At 42.5% G+C, this 19,870-nt stretch overlaps 2 protein-coding genes across 2 annotated transcripts; one reads left to right on the forward strand and one right to left on the reverse strand.

Moving 5' to 3' along the window:
* Nucleotides 1–1,287: 1,287 nt before the first annotated feature.
* Nucleotides 1,288–5,796, reverse strand: LOC109895938 (U4/U6.U5 tri-snRNP-associated protein 2). The gene is made up of 13 exons (XM_020490056.2): nucleotides 5,227–5,796; nucleotides 4,785–4,857; nucleotides 4,588–4,682; nucleotides 4,347–4,483; nucleotides 3,972–4,124; nucleotides 3,617–3,842; nucleotides 3,394–3,468; nucleotides 3,201–3,268; nucleotides 2,864–3,052; nucleotides 2,243–2,385; nucleotides 1,995–2,130; nucleotides 1,746–1,832; nucleotides 1,288–1,611 (listed from the first exon to the last, which is right to left on the reverse strand). The coding sequence occupies exons 1-13, from the start codon at nucleotides 5,273–5,275 to the stop codon at nucleotides 1,558–1,560; spliced, it is 1,485 nt and encodes a 494-aa protein (XP_020345645.1). The 5' UTR covers nucleotides 5,276–5,796; the 3' UTR covers nucleotides 1,288–1,557.
* LOC109895939 (UPF0561 protein C2orf68 homolog) lies at nucleotides 5,639–9,965 on the forward strand. The gene is made up of 4 exons (XM_020490057.2): nucleotides 5,639–5,853; nucleotides 6,749–6,864; nucleotides 6,957–7,102; nucleotides 8,889–9,965. Exons 1-4 carry the CDS (start codon nucleotides 5,744–5,746, stop codon nucleotides 9,027–9,029), a joined length of 513 nt encoding a protein of 170 aa, XP_020345646.1. The 5' UTR covers nucleotides 5,639–5,743; the 3' UTR covers nucleotides 9,030–9,965.
* Nucleotides 9,966–19,870: the final 9,905 nt, after the last annotated feature.

Here is a 19,870-nt window from a genome sequence, read left to right on the forward strand (position 1 = left end):
CTGTCTATAATCCCCAGACCAATACTCTTGTAGATTGACTGTCCCAGTGACAACAGTGGTGTGATTGTGTGTAGAGTGACTGAGTCTTCTCTTAGTCAGTATATCGGCTATTTGTCACTGTCTGTGTGTTGTTGTGAAAGAGCAGCATCTTCAGAGGAAGAACCAGTGTACCCATTTACATCTACGGGGATGCGAAAACCTCTCAGGAGTGTGGCATAAGTAAACTAGATCTGCCATGGTTTACTATCTGATACAATAACCCAAACTACAGGTAAATAAGCAAACTAGAGCATAGTACAAGCCAGAGTTTGAAAAACAACACTACCCACATCAATGTTTTGGTATAGTGCATTATATCTGATCTGGTTTTATTTTCATTTTGATACAACTCCAGATAGTAGACTTCTGCCAGAAGGTCATGAGGAACTAGAGCTGAAAACCACACCCAGAGATCTCCCTTCATGGATGAAGCTATGATGAATTATCTGCATTTATTAACTGCTAAGTGTGTTTAAGAATGTCACATGTTAATGACTGCACTGTTGCCTTAATTTGTCTGTACATTTAATAGGTATTATATTGCACTGTTGAGCAATTTGAGAAAAATGTCTGTACATTTCCTTCATTAGATTTGTACTTGTGGTAGGCTAATGGTGTAGCACTGAGATTATTTGATGGTGTCAGGTTTGATTTTCAGTGTGGGCCATTACGAGTACAGTAAGTAATTCATTCAAACATACTCTAAATGATTGAGTTAAAAGAACTGTGGACATTTTTAAGCAGATATATCCACAAGCATAATACCTCATTTACATTAGAAATGGTTAAGTTTCCCTGTTATCTGCAATAAAGTTATTCATATAAAAGCAGTCATAAATCAGGGAAAACAAATATGGTACAGTAAATAAAGTGGTGAAGTGTCTTGAAGAAATATATTTGAGTGAACATATACCTCCTTTGATGGAGACATCCTTTTAACCAGTAATATGTCAATACATTGCCTTAGTTTAATATACAATGTTTAGGTTTCATTTTTATGATCTATGTAATATTCATGTGTGAGTCTGAAGTATTTGTGTATACATGAGTATATTTATCCTATAATGTACTGCTTATAATATGAAAATCTTTTTGTAACCTTCACTATTTGGTCATGTCTTATTCAAAATGTTGGAATTGTATTTATTGTTTTTACTTCCTTGTTTCACAAATAAAGACCCAACTATGGCTAAGACTAATAAATCAACACGTGTCAAATTGTGCAAAATCTTAAATAATATTAATGACTGAAAACAGAAAAGCCAAAGCTGGTTTAATCTTACCATTTACAGTTAAAAATTTAAGTGAAGAACAAAAAATAGTAAACTTCATTGTTTTCGCTATAGCCAAAATCCTCAAATAAAATGTCCTGGTCCTCATGTGGTGTGGGCTTACCCTGAGGTAATCTTGGACAGTATCCAATTCCACTGGATACTGTCTGACCACTAGCCAGCGAGTGACAGCTCTTTCCTGTACAATCAATCTTTAAATATGATCAATGCTCATTAAATGCCTCATTCATGCCCCAGTGTGGTTAGTTGTGTCATCTTCGCTCTCTCTTCTTTTCCAAATCTGGAACACAGAGAACCCACACATCAACACAATTGACAGTTAGTGGGAGTCAGTAACTTATCTAGACATAAAAACAGGTAAGTTAGAGAACAGCATATTGTATATTCAGTGATCAATGTGACAATAGAACTTACCTGAATGTAAGCCTCTGACAGTGTGATCATCTGGGGCAGGATATCTGTCACCTGCAGGTCCTGGAGCTCGTACCACTTTCCAGTGCCCTTCAGCGACAAAGACAGGCTCACATTAGCACCAATAACTGAACAGGATGAGTATTTTCTTTCACAATATCAAGAAATATTACACATCTAAAGCTTTGCAAATTTGCACCTGTAGAGTTCACCAGAAAAAAAAATATCCTAAAACACGCAGCTGTCACTTACATGATGCAGGACATGTATTCTGTATGCCCCCTCAGTGGGCTTCCCATCATGCACCACATTGGCCACCAGGTCATAGGTTGTGTTCTTCTCTGTGACCTGTGCTTCCTCTGTCAGATACTCACGAAGGTCTACGTTCCTGATCAAGGAGCAAATGCAAGGGGTCAGTCAAAAACACACACAGAATCATAAGGCTGAGCACAACGCAAAATTACAACTGAGTATATGGGGAAAGTATGCAAGTCACTTACGTGATGGGGAAGTTGACAATGGTGGGGTTCTTCTCCACAAAGAAATTGTTCTTGGTAAACCTCTTGATGCAGAAGATGAGATAGGGGGGCAGCTTGAGCAACTGGAACCTCTTGAGGAAATTCTCTTTGTATGTTTTATACTCCTAAAAGCAAACAGGAGGGTTCAGAGGAAAGGTCAAAGAGGTGATCAAATCTCTTTCAAACAGAAGCTGGAGTCTCACAGGCAAACATTCTAAATCTTGTCTCGTTGACTCTGCTTTTGGAAGATTTTGCATTTGAATGGGAGCACTAGCAGCGTTACTTTTGTATCTTACGCTAGCAAGCTTGTTGCTAGTCTGAAATATTTTCAGAAACACATCTGTTTGTAAATCCACCCATGCTAAATATTTGATTGGCTTGATAAGTGGCAACTCATCACTAGCTTACACCTTGATCACCGTATTCCACCCCTTTTTGTCATCTTCCCGAGGAGAATTTCCCCAGGCTTTCGGAAAAAAATAATAATTTGAGAAACCTAGGCTTCCGAGGCTAGTTTCCATCTCACTTGATGGGCGAGATGGCTGGCATGGAGATAGGAGTGCTGTTCATCTGAGCAAATTTAATTGAGTTTGAGGGCAGTACCTTCTCTGTGTTGCCATTGAACTTGGCCAGGATGTTGAAGAGGGGGACCTGTGGGATGATGAGCTGCTCCTTCTCATCCTTATACAGCGGAGCTGTGGGGAGGTCAAGGGTCAAGAAGAGGAAGGTGGTGTCAGACATCTCCTCCTGGTACTCGTCCTTCAGAAGTAGAGCCACCTTCTCTTCTGGTGGCTGGAGAGGGAGAGAAAGGCATGTAACGTGGACAATTTAACAGTTCAATATGATTACATATTTGAAGAGTCATGAATTCACAAATAAGGATTTAAACTGTGATCCAATGTTGAAGTCTTTAACAAAGGGTTGACAATAAGCAACTTACCAAATCTGGGTGAGGAAGCTTCTTGGAGAAGATACGCATGGAACCCTGGAACACTTTGGTAAGGCTTGCTATAATGGCAATAGGAGAGGGGGGGGAAAGAAGTGGGAAATATCTTTGTTAATCTCCCAGGTTGTACAATGAGGCAGAATACACTTCCCCAACATCATTCCCTCCACCTCCCACTGACACTCACAGGGTTTCTTCTTGGTTCCTCCCAGTGCGCCGTGCAGAGCATTCATGAACCATGACAGGAAGTCCACAGCATCCCCTGAAGGACAGACCAATCAGCAGCATAGCTTATTCACAACATAATGTGCAACACATACCAAAACATACATCTGACTGTACTAAAAATACATTTGCTCTTGAGAATCGAGGCTCTGTGTCTCACTGAATGTGTTATAATAAAATCATACCCTGCTTGGTGATCTGGAAGTTCTTCTTGCTGCACAGCACTACGGCCTGCAACATCTCGTGGGGCGACACATGGGCCTTGAAGTTCCGTGGGTTCCACAGCTTGCGCATCAGCTCACCGAATCGCTGCACCAGCAGGAACATGATGTCACCCGGCGGCCTACGGATGCCGCAGTAATTCTCCTCTTCCAAAAAGTAGTTCCGCAGTGGGGGCACATTGGACAGGGCCTGAAAGGATAAAAACAGTTCACCATAATCAACATGAATGATCATCACACAGGAAAATGTTTAGCAGCATGTGAATGGTGAGATGTCAGATTCACCAGTGGATACTCTTGTGTTGGATGACAGTCTTACCTGCAGCACCACATTAGCGTAGTCATTAGCCTTGATGTTGTTGAGCCCTACGATGCCAGGCAGATAGGTGGTGCCATCATAGGCTCGATACAGCTTTCCCTGCTTATCCAATCCAGAGATGTGCTGTCTGGTGAATGTGGGCTTCAGTACATACTAAAACACAAAGAAAAATACATTACCACCACTATATAACTTTAGACACATACCAGTGGATGATTGTATAAACCATGACTGAACAAGAACTGTTAAAAAGTTATAATTCAGAACTATCAGTTTAGCACCGTTCAATCAGTGCCCGTTTGAATTGATGCATTTGACACATGTTCTTTCTGATTACAGAGTTAATGTGTGCACCACCCATCTCTGTAGACTCACCGTGATGTCTTCCAACGATGAGTCAATGATCTCGTAGTTATCTGGTAGACAGTAGAACTTGAGGGTGTGCAGATTGAGGAACACATGGTGGGTGAACTGCACACTGTGAGTGTAGGCATGGGACTTCAGACCTCTACCTGGAATATACATTGCATTGTTTTCAGCCTAGATCAAAACATTTCTGAACACTTCTCAGGTAGAGAGGGGGGGGGGGGGGGGGGACAAGTATTGGATACTTTACCTTGGAAGTATTTCCCACAGATGAGACAGGCGTATACATTGATGTGGGAGAGGGAAATGGAGCATAGCTTCTCAAAATCGAAGTCCAGTACACTCCTGAAGACAAATGTGTGTGTTAGAGGTGATTTACACAAAGAGTACACATTCAACAAATGCCTTATCTTGTGCATCTTCCATGTTAAGGCCAGTTGACTTTACCTATTGATTGTGTCGAGGTAGGGACAATGGCGACTTCTGCGGTCCTCGGACGAACGGCCAATTTTCACAGGTACTGTGTAAGACAAAGAACAATTTCAACAAATAAATTAAGTGTAGCTAAATGTTAACTAACAATGACAACAATCGTATCTAGCTAGGTAACGTTAGCTAACACAGCTCGTTCCTTTTACAGGAAACCTCTGCTCTGGCGGCAAACAATAACGCACCTAGGAAAAACACGTTTGATGCTTGAATGGGGTCTTAGCTAGCTAACAATAATTAGCCAGCTAGAGCTAGCTACCAACAATGTGATTTAGGCTAACTTAGCAGCTAACCTAGCTAGTTACACGTTTAGAAATAAACGGCAACGTTCGCTAGTTATTGTAGCATATGACTATCTAGAGTTCGCTTATACAAGTTTTAAAATATGTTGGCTAGCTACCTTCATCGTCTTCCAAGTCAATTTCTCGCTCCCGTTTTACAGATACCATAGCGTTAATCTTTGTTGTGTATGGAGAAAATGTATAGTTAACTAGCTAAAGCCACTGGTGAGTTTATTTCGCTAACTAGTAAGCTCGCCAAAACACGCAAACTCCAGACTACAATATCAAGATGGCCAACCAGAGTGTACCCCGAGTTTTCACGTTTACTCTGGCAAAAACCGAACGGTTGAGATTGAATAATGTTGGCCGTTTTTATGTGGGCCTCTAACTTAATGCAGCTTTCACACATAGGTTATTATACAATTTAAATAATTCATTAATGAGGATTCAAAATGTGAGAAAATTATCATTTTCGGGGTAGAAACGTGATATTAAAAATAGACTATGAACAGGCTCGTAATTCCGTGTGCAATTCTAGTTGGACAGCAGCCCACTTTAAAAGCTTGATTAACGTTAAGATGCAGCTTGTTGTGGTGTTGCGCATATAAATAAATACTAAATCAATTATCAATCACGATGGAGATTTTGCGGGATGATGAAGAACAAGAGCTCAAATATAAACGCACGGGTCGTTTGGACATGAGCCACGGTTTCTTACACCACATTCGAAGGAACCAGATTGCCAGGTGAATCACTAAACTTTGTTAATCTGAGCTAACACGTGGAGTGTATATTTTATCAATGTAATTCATTCTGAGAGCATGCAGATGTTCAATTTCGAGTGTTTTCTACATAATGTTGAAATTAATCGCTATTACGCCTAACCACTTCTACGCATGCGCACAACATATAACAGAGACCCGCTCGTCAAAGGGATAGTGCAATACGGGTTCATTGGGACGTCCCTAACTATAACTAAAGACTGTATATTCTATTGACAATATACATGCTACCGCTCTAACAATGAAAATGCATATCCCAAAGATGGAAGGCAGGCGCGATCAGGTGGGACCATTCTAGCCAATGAGCGGGCAGATACGCGTGTGAACAACAGGCCGTAGAGATGGATAGAGGACTCATCTTTGTATCTGTGTCATTATATATCGAAGTTTATTTTTGTCGCATACACAGATTTGCAGGTGCAGCATAATGCTTGTGTTCATAGCTCCAACAGTGCAGTAATAATGCCTAGCGGTACAAACAATACACACAATCCAAAAAGTAAAATAAAGAAATATCGGACTGAGTGATGTCAGAGTCTGATATATTGCTCATTCTGATATTAATTGATTTATTTAAACTTTTTGAATTATGTGCGTATTGCTTGTCTATGACTTGGGTGGCAGGAGTCTTAGACCATTTTTAGAGCCTTCCTCAGACACCACCTGATATAGAAGTCCCGGATGACAGGGAGCTCAGCCCCAGTGATGTACTGGGCCGTACGCACAACCCTCTCTCTGTATGTAGTGCCTTGCGGTCGGATGCCAAGCATTTGCCATACCAAGAGGTGACGCAGCCAGTCAAGATGCTCTCTAAATGTTTTGATAGATTCTTTGCACTGACCTGTTTGATGTCTTGCAGAGATGACTATGATAAGCAGGTGAAGCAGGCCAATGAGCATCAGAGGCCCAGGCACACCACTACCTCCCGACTCCCCCGACGACCAGACATCCAAGTGTACCATCCTCGACGTGGAAGTAAGAAAACACTGCTGATAGTATGAACTCTTCTCTCAACTTGATGGAAGGCTCTGGTAATTGGTGATTTATGTATGTATATGTGTCTCCAGATGGATCTCAGCCAGGAGTGGGTGCAGAGACTGAGGAGTGGAATGAGAGTGGATCCAGTACAGAGCCAGAGACCCATGGAACTGAGCTCTTCTGGCTGGACTACCAGGCTGACTCTGGCCATGTCACCTCCTACATCGTACTCAAGGTCTGTCTATCAAATCAAGTTTATTGGTCACGTTCATACACTGCATGGTCAAAAGTATATGGACACCTGCTAGTCGAACATCTCATTCCAAAATCATGGGCATTGATATGGAGTTGGGCCTCCCTTTGCTGCTATAACAGCCCCCACTCTTCTGGGAAGGCTTTCTACTAGATGTTGGAAAATTGCTGCGGGGACTGATGTTGGGCGATTAGGTTGGTGTTCGAATTCATCACAAAATTCATCCCAAAGGTGTTCGATGGGGTTGAGTTCAGGGCTCTGTGCAGGCCAGGCAAGTTCTCAACAAACCATTTCTGTGTATGGGGGCATTGTCATGCTGAAACAGGAAAGGGCCTTCCCCAAACTGTTACCACAAAGTTGGAAGCACAGAATTGTCTAACGTCATTGTATGCTGTAGCATTAAGATTTCCCTTCACTGGAACTAAGGGGCCTGGCCCAAAACATGAAAAACAGTCCCAGAACATTATTCCTGCTCCACCAAACTTTACAATTAGCACTATGCATTTGTGTAGGTAGCGTTCTCCTGGTATCTGCCAAACCCAGATTCGTACGTCTGACTGCAAGATGGTGAAGCGTGATTAACTACTCCAGAGAACGCATTTCCAGAGTCCAATGGCGGCGAGCTTTACAGCACTCCAGCTGACACTTGGTATTGTGCGGCTACTCGGCCATGGAAATCCATTTCATGAAGCTCCCGATGAACAGTTCTTGTGCTGATGTTGCTTCCAGGGGAAGTTTGGAACTCGATAGTGAGTGTTGCAACTGAGGACAAAATATTTTTTTATGAGCTTCAGCGGTCCCGTTCTGTGAGACTTTTCCACTTCACAATAACAGCACTTACAGTTGACCAGGGCAGAAATTTTACGAACTGGCTTATTGGAAAAGTGGCATCCTATGACGGTGCCACGTTGAATGTCACAGCTCTTCAGTATGGGCCATTCTACTGCCAATGTTTGTCTATGGAGATTGCATGATCGTGTGCTCAAAAAAATAAAAAATTTATTATACACCTGTCAGCAACGGGTGTGGTTGAAATGGCCGAATCCACTAATTTGAAGGGGTGTCCAAATGATTTTGCCCATATAGTGTAGTTTCAACACCTTCAGCAGAGTTTTCACACTTTTTCAAGTGTCCTATATGTTTACACAACGGGTGGGTATAATCTTGAATGTGGTTTGGTTAAAACCGCATTCCAGCCGGTGTCTACTTCACAAGTTACCACGTGCTAAATCTATGACGTTAAAATGCCTATTTACCATGTTCCATCTGACTGCGCAATCCACTGTCTCACCCACCCAGCTGACAATTTATAAACTTGATCTCCACTAGAAAAAAACATCTAGACATTCTGTCACATATCCTTTAGACGAACATTTTGTTTTCAACAGTGGAGATTTGCATAAACCTTGATGTCTCTCTCTGACATTTGCAACTATGTTTCAATATTGAAATTCAATCTCCAGCTGCCCCATAGTAATTAATGTAATGAGACAGGCAAGCAGCCTTTCTCAGCCAGTCTAAATTGTGTGTGAGAGATTTAAAAAAAGGTACAACTAAATGATGTTAAGCTAGTGTGCAGTCTTTCCAGCATCAGTTTGAAGTGATTGTTAGCTGTGTTGTTGACAAGCTCCTCTGAACAACAGTGTCCTGACTTCGTCTCGGGTCTAATATCCATGCCAATATATCCTCCAAACATGGGCTTCTCTGGCATTAACACTTAAATATTTTGTGTCCTCGTCATGACCCCTGTGCTCCATCTGTCTCTTAGGAGGATAAGCCAGAGAGGGTGGTGGAGCGCGTAGCAGAGGAGAATGTTCTGGACTCCACCATGAGGATGGCACTGCAGGCCCGGCTTCGAAAGGAAATGGATAAACGGCGGAACAAAGCTAAAGGGGGAGAATGGACTTGACAAACAGGGGTGAGGAGGACCAAGAAGCCTCTGTTTACCCTCTGGCCAACCTTCTCTCCCTGTATGTAAAGAATGCTAGTAGCACAGGACTACTGTGGACCCTCATCCTAAGGGACTGTAAGCCAGGATCCAAGTGACTTCACACAGCCAAGCCGTCTCCTCTGTGTGGAATAGATTGACTTACAGAATGGTAGAAATGGATCTGACCTCATAGCTCCTCTATTGGACTGGCATTGGCTGTCAACCTGCTCCAAAGGACCTAGCTGATACAACCTGGACCCCTCTCTGAGCCACACCAGGCCTTAACTGTAAACCCCCCCCCCCCCCCACCTTTGACCATTAGGCTGGAGAGCAAATCCTTTGGTCGTAGCTGTTCTGTTTTTATTGTGTTTGTTACAAATGTGCCGTGGTCATGACCTCGCTCTATTCTAATTTATTTTTGATTGGCCTATATTTTCGGAGACTTTATTTTTGATAATGTACATTTATGGAGAGGTCCTTATTGTTTCAGTATTACATACTGTATATTAAATATAGTTATTTTCCAAAGGGGTTTATTGGCTATTTTATTCACAAAAGGTGGTTGGTTGTATGCAGATTAGTGTATACAGTTTTGGTAAAGGTGTTCAATATCGAATGTTAATCGATCTCATTCTCTTACGCAATTCCAGGTCAATGTTTTAATTTACGACCTGGGTGATGCATGGTGATTGGAGTACCATTAGTGTGGGGGAGAAGGTCATTGTCATGGTTAAAATTCTAGATGATGCGCTTCATGCACTCTTAAATGACATGGCCAGATTAGACTCTAGTGCAGGGCTCTCCAACCCTATTCCTGGAGGGCTACCAACCTGTAGGTTTTCACTCCAACTGATAAAACTGAATCAGGTAAATAGCCCTTATGCATTCCATGACCGACTGTTCAAAGCACGCTTCCTACCAGTGTGGCAATTTCCGGTGGCGCATACTATAGATGAAAGTCAGTCTAGTTATCGACGATATAACATTACTACTACCTCTGTCACAGTTTTTTTTCACTAGGCGTCTTCAGGACTTGCCTCAAATATAATTTTAATGATTTACATCAAATTATTAAATCAGCCAATGAGACTCCAGCTAGCAAGAACGAAAATTAGTTCAAGGTGTGTCTATGTAGCTTCCTATATACACACACAACTTTGAAGTTGAGTACCAGGTCAGTGACAGATATAGCTAGCTACAATCATGCTAGCTAGCTAATTTAACTACTAACTGTAGCTAGCTAGTTACTTTGTAAAATTTGTAACGCTGACAGAATCTACCTGAGTGTATTTTTGATAGATTTCTTAAATTATGCTTTCTAGCTATATTTCCTAGCTAAAAATAACAACACTATCTTTGTTAGATACATTGATTGGAGATCACCATGAGGAGTGCCTGTCACAGGTTCATGAGGAAGAGTGAAACCTCACAGCATGAGAGTAGGGAAAGATTATAGATGGCTACTAGCGACCTTGTTAAACATCTCCTGTGGGACACTGTCATCATGGTATGTTGGAAACAGTGTCAACATTTACTCTTATTAGATCTTAATGATGGATCCCAATTTTGAATTGCACACTTAACATTATTTGGTAAAGATCTGTTGATGCAGTGTTTGGTAATTGTGTTACTGAGACACAATGTATTCCTGTATAGTTAAATGAGCCCCTAATTTAAGAAGACCAGACACTACTATGTTTATTTATAAGCCACATCATTCTTGTTTCTCACTTCAGTCTTTCATCACACTTATCTTCACAGATGGTGTTAAAGCACTCCGTACCAGTGATAGTGGTCCATAGCCACTGCTCCTGTGTTGCAGGAAGTTTTGTGCAATCATCTGGTGGCCCTTCTTTACCAGACAGCGCACTACTCTCAACTAAACATTCCTGCTGCACCACCAGTTCACAGCTGCACAGACACAGAACAGCGTTGGCACAAGCCAAGAACACTTGATAGTCCATATCCATAAAAAAATGCACCTGAAAAATATTCAGCCAATTGTATTCCATCTTGCATTCTGGTTATTCTGTGTTTACTTCTTTCCCCTAAACTCATTGCCTAATTAAAGCCAATACAAGCTCCACACAAACGGATATTCACTATAACACAATTTATTGATGCATGTCATAGATAATTGGTTTATTTTGCTGCTAGCAAATAAACGCGTACATTTATGCTGGCTTGGCCCATGTTCTGACCAAAGGATCCGTGTTGATAGTTGACCAACAGGCATACCACTACAAATAATTGGTTGAAGCTGCCTGAGATGGTCAGGGGGATGACTGTGTCAAACAGCTTGTGTTCCTTTACTCCACGGATCATTCTTTCAACATGCACTCTCAGCCTGGCAATGGATTGGGTCTCCCTAACCTCATGCGCTGGCATCTGTGTGTGTCTTGACAGAAAGGCTGGCCGGTAGATCTTGCACGGACCAATGTCGTCTACGAGAAAGCCCTTATCCACCATAATGGGTGAGTAAGGAAATAATAAAGCTCTACATCGACTGGGAAACTATGGGAGCTCACAATACCATTGCATTTTGATGAAACTGAACACAGGCACTGAACAATGTTCATTAGCACCTCCTTCGCAGTCAGGAATGCATCGACAACAGTTGGTTAGCTAGTAAGCTAATGATAAAAACCAATAGTGGAAATCGCTCTGGAAGTCAGCACCCCAGTAGGAAGTCAAATAGAATGTGGGAGGCGATATAATGCATAGAGCCTATTACAACTGGGGTTGGAGGGAACTTACAGGAGGGTAGCTCACCAGGAACGGGGTTGACGAGTCCTGCTCTTGTGTATGTTAGGGCTGTGCGTTCTGTTCACTCCATATCTGATTCAGAGGGGTTGGGTTAAATGCTGAAGACACATTTCAGTTGAAGGCATTCAATTGCACAACTGACTAGGTATCCCCCTTTGCCTTCCCTATGTAATGTGAAAATAACTTCTCTCTAGGGGCAATATGTTTTGTCACTAGGGGGCAGCATATACCATTACTACTTAGACAAGGCGCTGAAATCGTCCAGCTTGAGGGCAAATATACAAAATTGATCCACAGAGCCCATTACCAACTTGTATTTTCTATCCATTCTACCTGCTGATGCTCTTACACCATTCTCACTGTTACTGTTTCTCTCAGCAAGGACAGGAGTGAGTATGTTTCATCTAGGTGTACACTAATTCGGGTTTAATGCCCTCAACTTTCAGACCCATCAAATAACTTTTTATTTTTATTTTGGAGCCTATTGGTTACTCATTTTGGGAAAATTGACTGTAGCGTGGTCAGGTTGTCCAACCTTGTGTAACTAGAGTCAGTTATTGAGCCAGAGTGATAGGATCCTGCAGCCTTCACGACTAGAGTTGTGGCACACAAACCTCCATCCATACCACAGGCCTACTGACACTAATGCAAGGTGTGGAAACTTTGTTAGAGATTAGATCTACAACTAAACAACAACAAAAAATTCTCCCCCAGAGTACAACTGTAGTACAACTTGTTCCTATGGGACTCAGCAATCACACCTAAAGACAAAACGAGGGGGATTGGACCTAACATTGTAAAACTGCTGACTCCGACCTTTGGTGGGAGATTAATTCATTGTTTTCAGCAATGCATGAAAATATGCCAATTATCCCAGGACCACATGCCTTGCCAGCCTCTGCCACTGTTTTTACTCACGTCAAACCTCCCAATTCAAGCCCCATTCTCATGCCTCTAGCTGTGTTTACACAGGCATCCCAATTCTGATTCACCATTCACAACAGCTCTTTTTTTTAAATCAAAGCTGCTCGGATTTGTCAAATTACCAATTAGGGGGGAAAATATCAGAATTGGGCAGCCTTACCAGAGATACTGGGCATTCCTCAGCTGAGCCAAGGCGACACAACAACCAGGGACTGGTTCAAAATAGGGGAGGGTTGTTAAGAACACCTTCCTAATATTGAGTTGCACAGCCTCAATTCGTCAGGTCATGGACTCCAGAAGATGTTGAAAGCGTTCCACAGGGATGTTGGCCCATGTTGTCTCCAATGATTCCCACAGTTGTGTCAAGTTGGCTGGATGTCCTTTGGGTGGTGGACCATTCTTGAGACACAAGGGAAAGCTGGAATGGCGCTGGAGGGGATGGCTGACGTTTTACGGGCTCCTTAACAATTGTGCTATTTTTGTGTTTTTTTTGCCTTGTTTAGTAACTTATTTTGTACATGTTTCTGCCACCGTCTCTTATAATTGAAAATAGCTTCTGGATATCAGAACAGCGATTACTCAGTTCGAGCTGGACAAATATTTTTTCTTTAACGAGTTGAACATGAAGGATTTTAATGCTGCTCCCAGACCAGGCCTAAATCCCCATAATTCGCGAGAAGACTCCGATACAGGGTACGCAGATCCGGGTGCCTTGTGAGAATTTGTTGACGAGAGGGTAACCCGCCTCTACCGTCCGTCCTATTGGCCAACATGCAATCATTGGAGAATAAACTGGAAGACCTCCGTTTGAGACTCTCCTACCAACTGGACATTAACTGTAATATTTTATGTTTCACCGATTCTTGGCTGAATGATGATGTGGCTGAGTTTTCCGTGCTTCGGCAAGACAGAACAGCTACCTCCGGTAAGATGAGGAGTGGGGGACTATGTATATTTGTAAAAATTAGCTGGTGCACAAAATCTAATATTAAAGAAGTATTGAGGTTTTGCTCGCCTGAGGTAGAGTACTTCATGATAAGCTGTAGACCACACTATTTACCAAGCGTTTTCCTCTATTTTTCGTAGCTGTTTATTTACCGCCACAAACTGATGCTGGCACTAAAGACTGCACTCTAGGAACTATATAAGGCCATAAGGAAAACGCTGATCCAGAGGCGGCGCTGCTAGTGGCCGGGAACTTTAATGCAGGATAACTTAAATCTGTTTTACCTCATTTCTACCAGCATGTGCAACCAGAGGGAAATAACTCTAGAACACTTTTACTCCACACACAGATGTGTACAAAGCTCTCCCTCGCCCTCCATTTGTCAAATCTGACCATAATTCTATCCTCCTGATTCCTGCTTACATGCAAAAACTAAAGTAGTCAGATGAGGCAGATGCTAATCTACAAGACTATTTTGCCAGCACAGACCGGAAGATGTTTCGGGATTCATCCGATGACATTAGAGTATACCACATCCAGTCACCGGCTTTATCAATAAGTGCATCGATGATGTCGTCCCTACAGTGACTGTATGTACATACCAGAAGCCATGGATTACAGGCAACATCCGCACTGAGCTAAAGGGTAGAGCTGCCACTTCAAGGAGCGGCACACTAACCCGGATGCTTACAAGAAATCCTGCTATGCCCTCCAACGAACCATCAAACATGCAAAGCGTCAATACAGTACTAAGATTGAATCGTACTACACCGACTCTGACGCTCGTTGGATGTGGCAAGGATTGCAAACTATTACAGACTACAAAGGGAAGCCAAGCTGCTCTGTGACAAGCGCGTACCAGACAAGCTAAATTACTTCTATGCACGATTCGAGGCAAGCAACAAGAAAGCATACATGAGAGCACCAGCTGTTCTGGGTGAATGTGTGATCAGGCTCTCCGTAGCTGATGTGAGTCTAATACCTACATGTTTCAAGCAGACCACCATAGTCCCTGTGCCCAAGAACGGCAAGGTAACCTGCCTAAATGACTACCAACCCGTAACTCTCACGTCTGTAGACATGAAGTGCTTTGAAAGGCTGGTGATGGCTCACATCAACACCATCTCAGAAACCCTAGACCCACTCCAATCTGCTTACCGCCCCAACAGATTCACAGATTGCGCAATCTTTATTGCACTGCCCTTTCTCACCTGGACAAAAGGAACACCATATGAGAATGCTATTAATTGACTACAGCTCAGTGTTCAACACCATAGTGCCCTCAAAACTCAGCACTAAGCTCATGACCCTGGGACTAAACACCTGCAACTGGATCCTGGACTTCCTGATGGGCTGCCCCTAGGTGGTAAGGGTAGGCAACAACACATCTGCCACGCTTATCCTCAATACGGGGCCCCTCGGATGCGTGCTTAGTCCCCTCCTGTACTCCCTGTTCACCCACGACTGCGTTGCCAAGCACGACTCCAACACCATTAAGTTTGCAACCGACACAATGGTGGTAGGCCTGATCACTGACAATGAGACAGCCTATAGAGAGGAGGTCAGAGACCTGGCAGTGTGGACTATATAACAGTGCATTTTTATCTCTGCCCTATGGCAAAATGTGTCAAATTGAAGGATATTTGCTTTAAAACTGCAAAATGTTCTCTGACGCATGACAAGATGTGTAGCATGGCATTATGAAACTGCACAATTTCCCCTCTGCCCCAATGGCAAAATGTGTTGAAATGCAGGAAGTTAGCTGTCCCCCTCCCCCCCAAAATGTTTTCCTAAATAACAAAAATGTTTAGATTGGGAGGCTTCCACTTATCCTTATGCTGTGTTTTCAAAATACACCTCCATATACACCTCGAGAGGCATAAGTCATGTCAAACTGTAGAATTGCAGAAATTGTATCCCCCAATATCTACACCACAATTTCGCCACAGTGCAGACTCTGGTGTCTGATGGTCTGACAATGGTGGTATATTTATCTGTGCGTACTTTTAATGCTTGGGTGTAAATGGCAAAAGTGTTCCATTCGTCACCATGAATTGTTTTAGTTTGTTGGCCTGCACAGGGTTTCCTGATTTGGAATGAATGAATGAATTAACCACCTCTTTGTTGAAAGTCTGATTTAGAAAGCAGAGCAGACATCTGAACATGGTGCAATAACTGAGGATTATGTGATTCCCATTCCTTCCTCATCTTTGACTGGTTTTGTAAGTCATCATTGTTCAATTAGCATATTACAAAACTGTGAAAAGCAGTTCAACCAATGTCAGTGATTCAGGTGTTATATAAAAGGTTCACATGTTAAGACAAGACTCCATGACTGGTTATACAATACTCCTCCAGCAATGACCGAATTGTATAAATAAAACAATAGTGTAACTCCATTATTTAAAAATACTGGATGAGATCAGAGATTGCAAAGATATCAAAAGTTTCTCTTAGAATTTACATTCAAATATGTTGTAAAAATGAATTATGGTTTGATGGTTCACATACAGTAAGTAACTGCATTGCATAATCAATTGCAATTTTTTAGCTGAAAAAGTTGCCCTGGGAGCACAAACCTATGGGCTTTAAATGGTAGTGGAGACAGAGATTTAAATGAGTGTCATCTAGACAGACTTGTAGGCTTACTCCTCGGTCACCATGCAGGAGGAGATGGATTATCAGACAACAATCAGTGTATTCAGACCCCTTCACTTTTTCCACACCCTGTTACGTTACAGCCTTGTTCTAAAATTGTTTAAATTGAGGAGGAAAAAAACAATCTACACACAATACCCCATAATAAAAAACAGGTTTTTAGAATTTGAAATAGCACATTTACATAAGTATTCAGACGCTTTACTCAGTACTTTGTTGAAGCCCCTTTGGCAGTGATTTACAGCCTCGAACGCTACAAGTTGGCACACCTGTATTTGGGGAGTTTCTCCCATTCTTTGCAGATCCTCTCAAGCTCTGTCAGGTTGGATGGGGGGTGTCACTGCACAACTATTTTCAGGTCTCTCCAGAGATGTTAGATTGGGTTCAAGTCCGGGCTCTAGCTGGGCCACTCAAGGACATTCAGAGACTTGTCCCGAAGCCACTCCTGCGTTGTCTTGGCTGTGTGCTTAGGGTTGTTGTTCTGTTGGTTAGAAGGTGAACCTTCGCCCTGGTCTTAGGTCCTGAGCAGATTTCCCTCAAGGATCTCTCTGTACCCTGCTCCTTTCAGCTTTCCCTCGATCCTGACTAGTCTCCCAGTTCCTGCCGCTGAAAAACATCCCCACAGCATGATACTGCTGCCACCATGCTTCACCGTAAGGATGGTGCCAGGTTTCCTCCAGGTGTGACACTTGGCATTCAAGCCAAAGAGTTCAATCTTGGTTTCATCTGACCAGAGAATGTTGTTTCTCATGATCTGAGAGTTCTTTAGGTGCCTTTTGGTTAACTCCAAGAGGGCTGTCATGTGCCTTTTACTGAGGAGTGTCTTTCGTCTGGCCACTCTACCATACAGGCCTGATTTGGTGGAGTGCTGCAGAGATGGTTGTCCTTCTGGAAGGTTCTCCCATCTCCACAGAGGAACTCTGAAGCTCTGTCAGTGACCATCGGATTCTTGGTCACCTCCCTTGCTCAGTTTTGCCAGGCAGCCAGCTCTAGGAAGAGTCTTGGTGGTTCCAAACTTCTTCCATTTAAGAAGAATGGAGGCCACTATGTTCTTTGGGACCTTCAAGTCTCGGAGCTCTACGGACAAATCCTTCGACCTAGTGGCTTGGTTTCTGCTCTGACATGCACCGTCAACTGTGGGACCTTATTTGGAAAGGCACACACCTGTCTATATAATTTCCAATCAACTGAATTTACCACAGGTGGACTCAATTGTAGAAACAGCTCAATGATGATCAATGGAAACAGGATGCACCTGAGCTCAATTTCGAATATCATAGCAAAGGGTCTGAATACATATGTAAATAAGGTATATGTTTACATTTGCAAACATTTCTAAAAACCTGTTTTCACTTGGTCTATTGTGTGTAGATTGATGAGGAAAATGCTTTTTAAATCTATTTTAGAATAAGGCTGTAACATAAAAAAATGTGGAAAAAGGGAAGTGGTCTGATTACTTTCCGACTGCATTTGTAGAGCCCTATGGGAACTTGTCAAAAGTAGTGCACTATATAGGGGCTAGGGTGCCATTTGGGACACACAACAATGAGATTTCTCTACATACCGAAACCTCAATGTAAATGGGACAATATTTTCATATTGCACATCTTTTAGTTGGCTCATTAAATGCTTTCAATATTTGTGTAAGAATTTCAAAAAGATATGGTTGGTTGGCGGTTTTTAAGTCACTGACATTTGGAGCTATTGACATTTTAAAATATTGTGTAATTTACTGATGGTCCCTAACTAGCCCCATAGGGATATTGAATATCAAACCAAATTGACCATGGTCATAACGATGGGGTCATGTGCAGCTGCGCTCTGAATGGATGATTACTTGGGTGCTGCTAGCTGTGGGCAGGATTGAAATAAACCCAACTCAAGGAGAACTGTTACGGCACCCTTCATTCTGTGCCATACCATTTTTTTCCAAAATTATCTTCTTTACACTTTGCAGTCAATTTTGACACGAGAACAAATGTTTCATACTCATAACGATGGCACACAGGCCGTTTTAAAAAGTGTAAAAAATATTTTGGGGGGGGTAGTCTTTTTTAAATATTTTTTTCTGTTGCTTCTGCAGAACTCTTGGAATCTGTCCTCTGGCAAAGTGAGCATCAACCTCATAGAATTACATTATAATAACAATCTGTCCGCATCATCACTGTTACTTACTGCTTCCCTGTGACACCAAATAAAACGTTGACATTCAATGGCCTTTAATAACTCATCTCTCTCCCTTTTAATGACTCAATGTCAACTCCAGGAACCTCTAGGTCTGCCCAAGCACATTTTACGGATCATGAGGTAGTACATTACTACAGTTACACTGTACTAACCAGGGACCATGAATAGCTTCTATTCTCAAGTTACTCATGTGACCAGTGTCCAAACTGTCTGCCACAAATTGACTACACTCCACAGCTGCTGTCCACTCACACTACCCAAGTACTTACTTGGTAAGTACTTAGTACTTGGCTTACTCAAACTTCTATTTTTAACTCACACTCATTGTTAGATTGCTGGGGTTTGCACTATGACAGCCTCAATCCACCATGGACATGTTCACTATTAGGTATACAATACCTCCCACAAGATAAGAGACACAAAAAACACCTACACTATATGTACAAAAGTATGTGGACATCCCTTAAAATTAGTGGATTTGGCTATTTCAACCAAACCCGTTGCTGACAGGTGTATAAAATCGAGCACACAGCCATACAATCTCCATTGACTAACATTGGCAATAGAATGGCCTTATTGAAGAGCTCAGTGACATTCAACGTGGCACCGTCATAGGATGTTCCAATAAGTCAGTCCAAATGTCTGCCCTGCTACAGCTACCCTGGTCAACTGTAAGTACTGTTATTGTGAAGTGGAAAAGTCTAGGAGCAACAACGACTAAGCCACAAAGTGGTAGGCCACACAGGCTCACAGAACGGGACTGCCGAGTGCTGAAGTGCTTAAAAATCCTCTGTCATCGTTTGCAACACTCCCTACTGAGTTCCAAACTGCCTCTGGAAGCAACGTCAGCACAATAACTGTTCATCAGGAACTTCATGAAAGGGATTTCCATGGCCGAGCAGCCTAATATCACAAACCTAAGATCACCATGCACAATCCCAAGCGTCAGCTGGAGTGGTGAAAAGCTCACCGCCATTGGACTCGCCGCCATTGGACTGGAGCAGTAGATACGTGTTCTCTGGAATGTTGAATCACACTTCACCATCTGGCAGTCCGACGGATGAATCTGGGTTTGGCAGATGCCAGGAGCACAGTGACTGTCCAAATGCATAGTGTCAACTGTAAAATTTGGTGGATGAGGAATAATGGTCTCGGTTGTTTTTTTTCATGGTTCGGGCTAGGCCCCTTAGTTCCAGTGAAGGGATATCTTAACGCTACAGCATACAATGACATTCTAGACAATCCTGTGCTTCCAACTTTGTGGCAACAGTTTGAGGAAGGCCCTTTCCTGTTTCAGCATGACAATGCCCCCATGCACAAAGCGAGATCCATACAGAAA

This window comes from Oncorhynchus kisutch, linkage group LG8 (assembly GCF_002021735.2).
Source record: "Oncorhynchus kisutch isolate 150728-3 linkage group LG8, Okis_V2, whole genome shotgun sequence".
Classification (NCBI taxonomy): domain Eukaryota; kingdom Metazoa; phylum Chordata; class Actinopteri; order Salmoniformes; family Salmonidae; genus Oncorhynchus; species Oncorhynchus kisutch.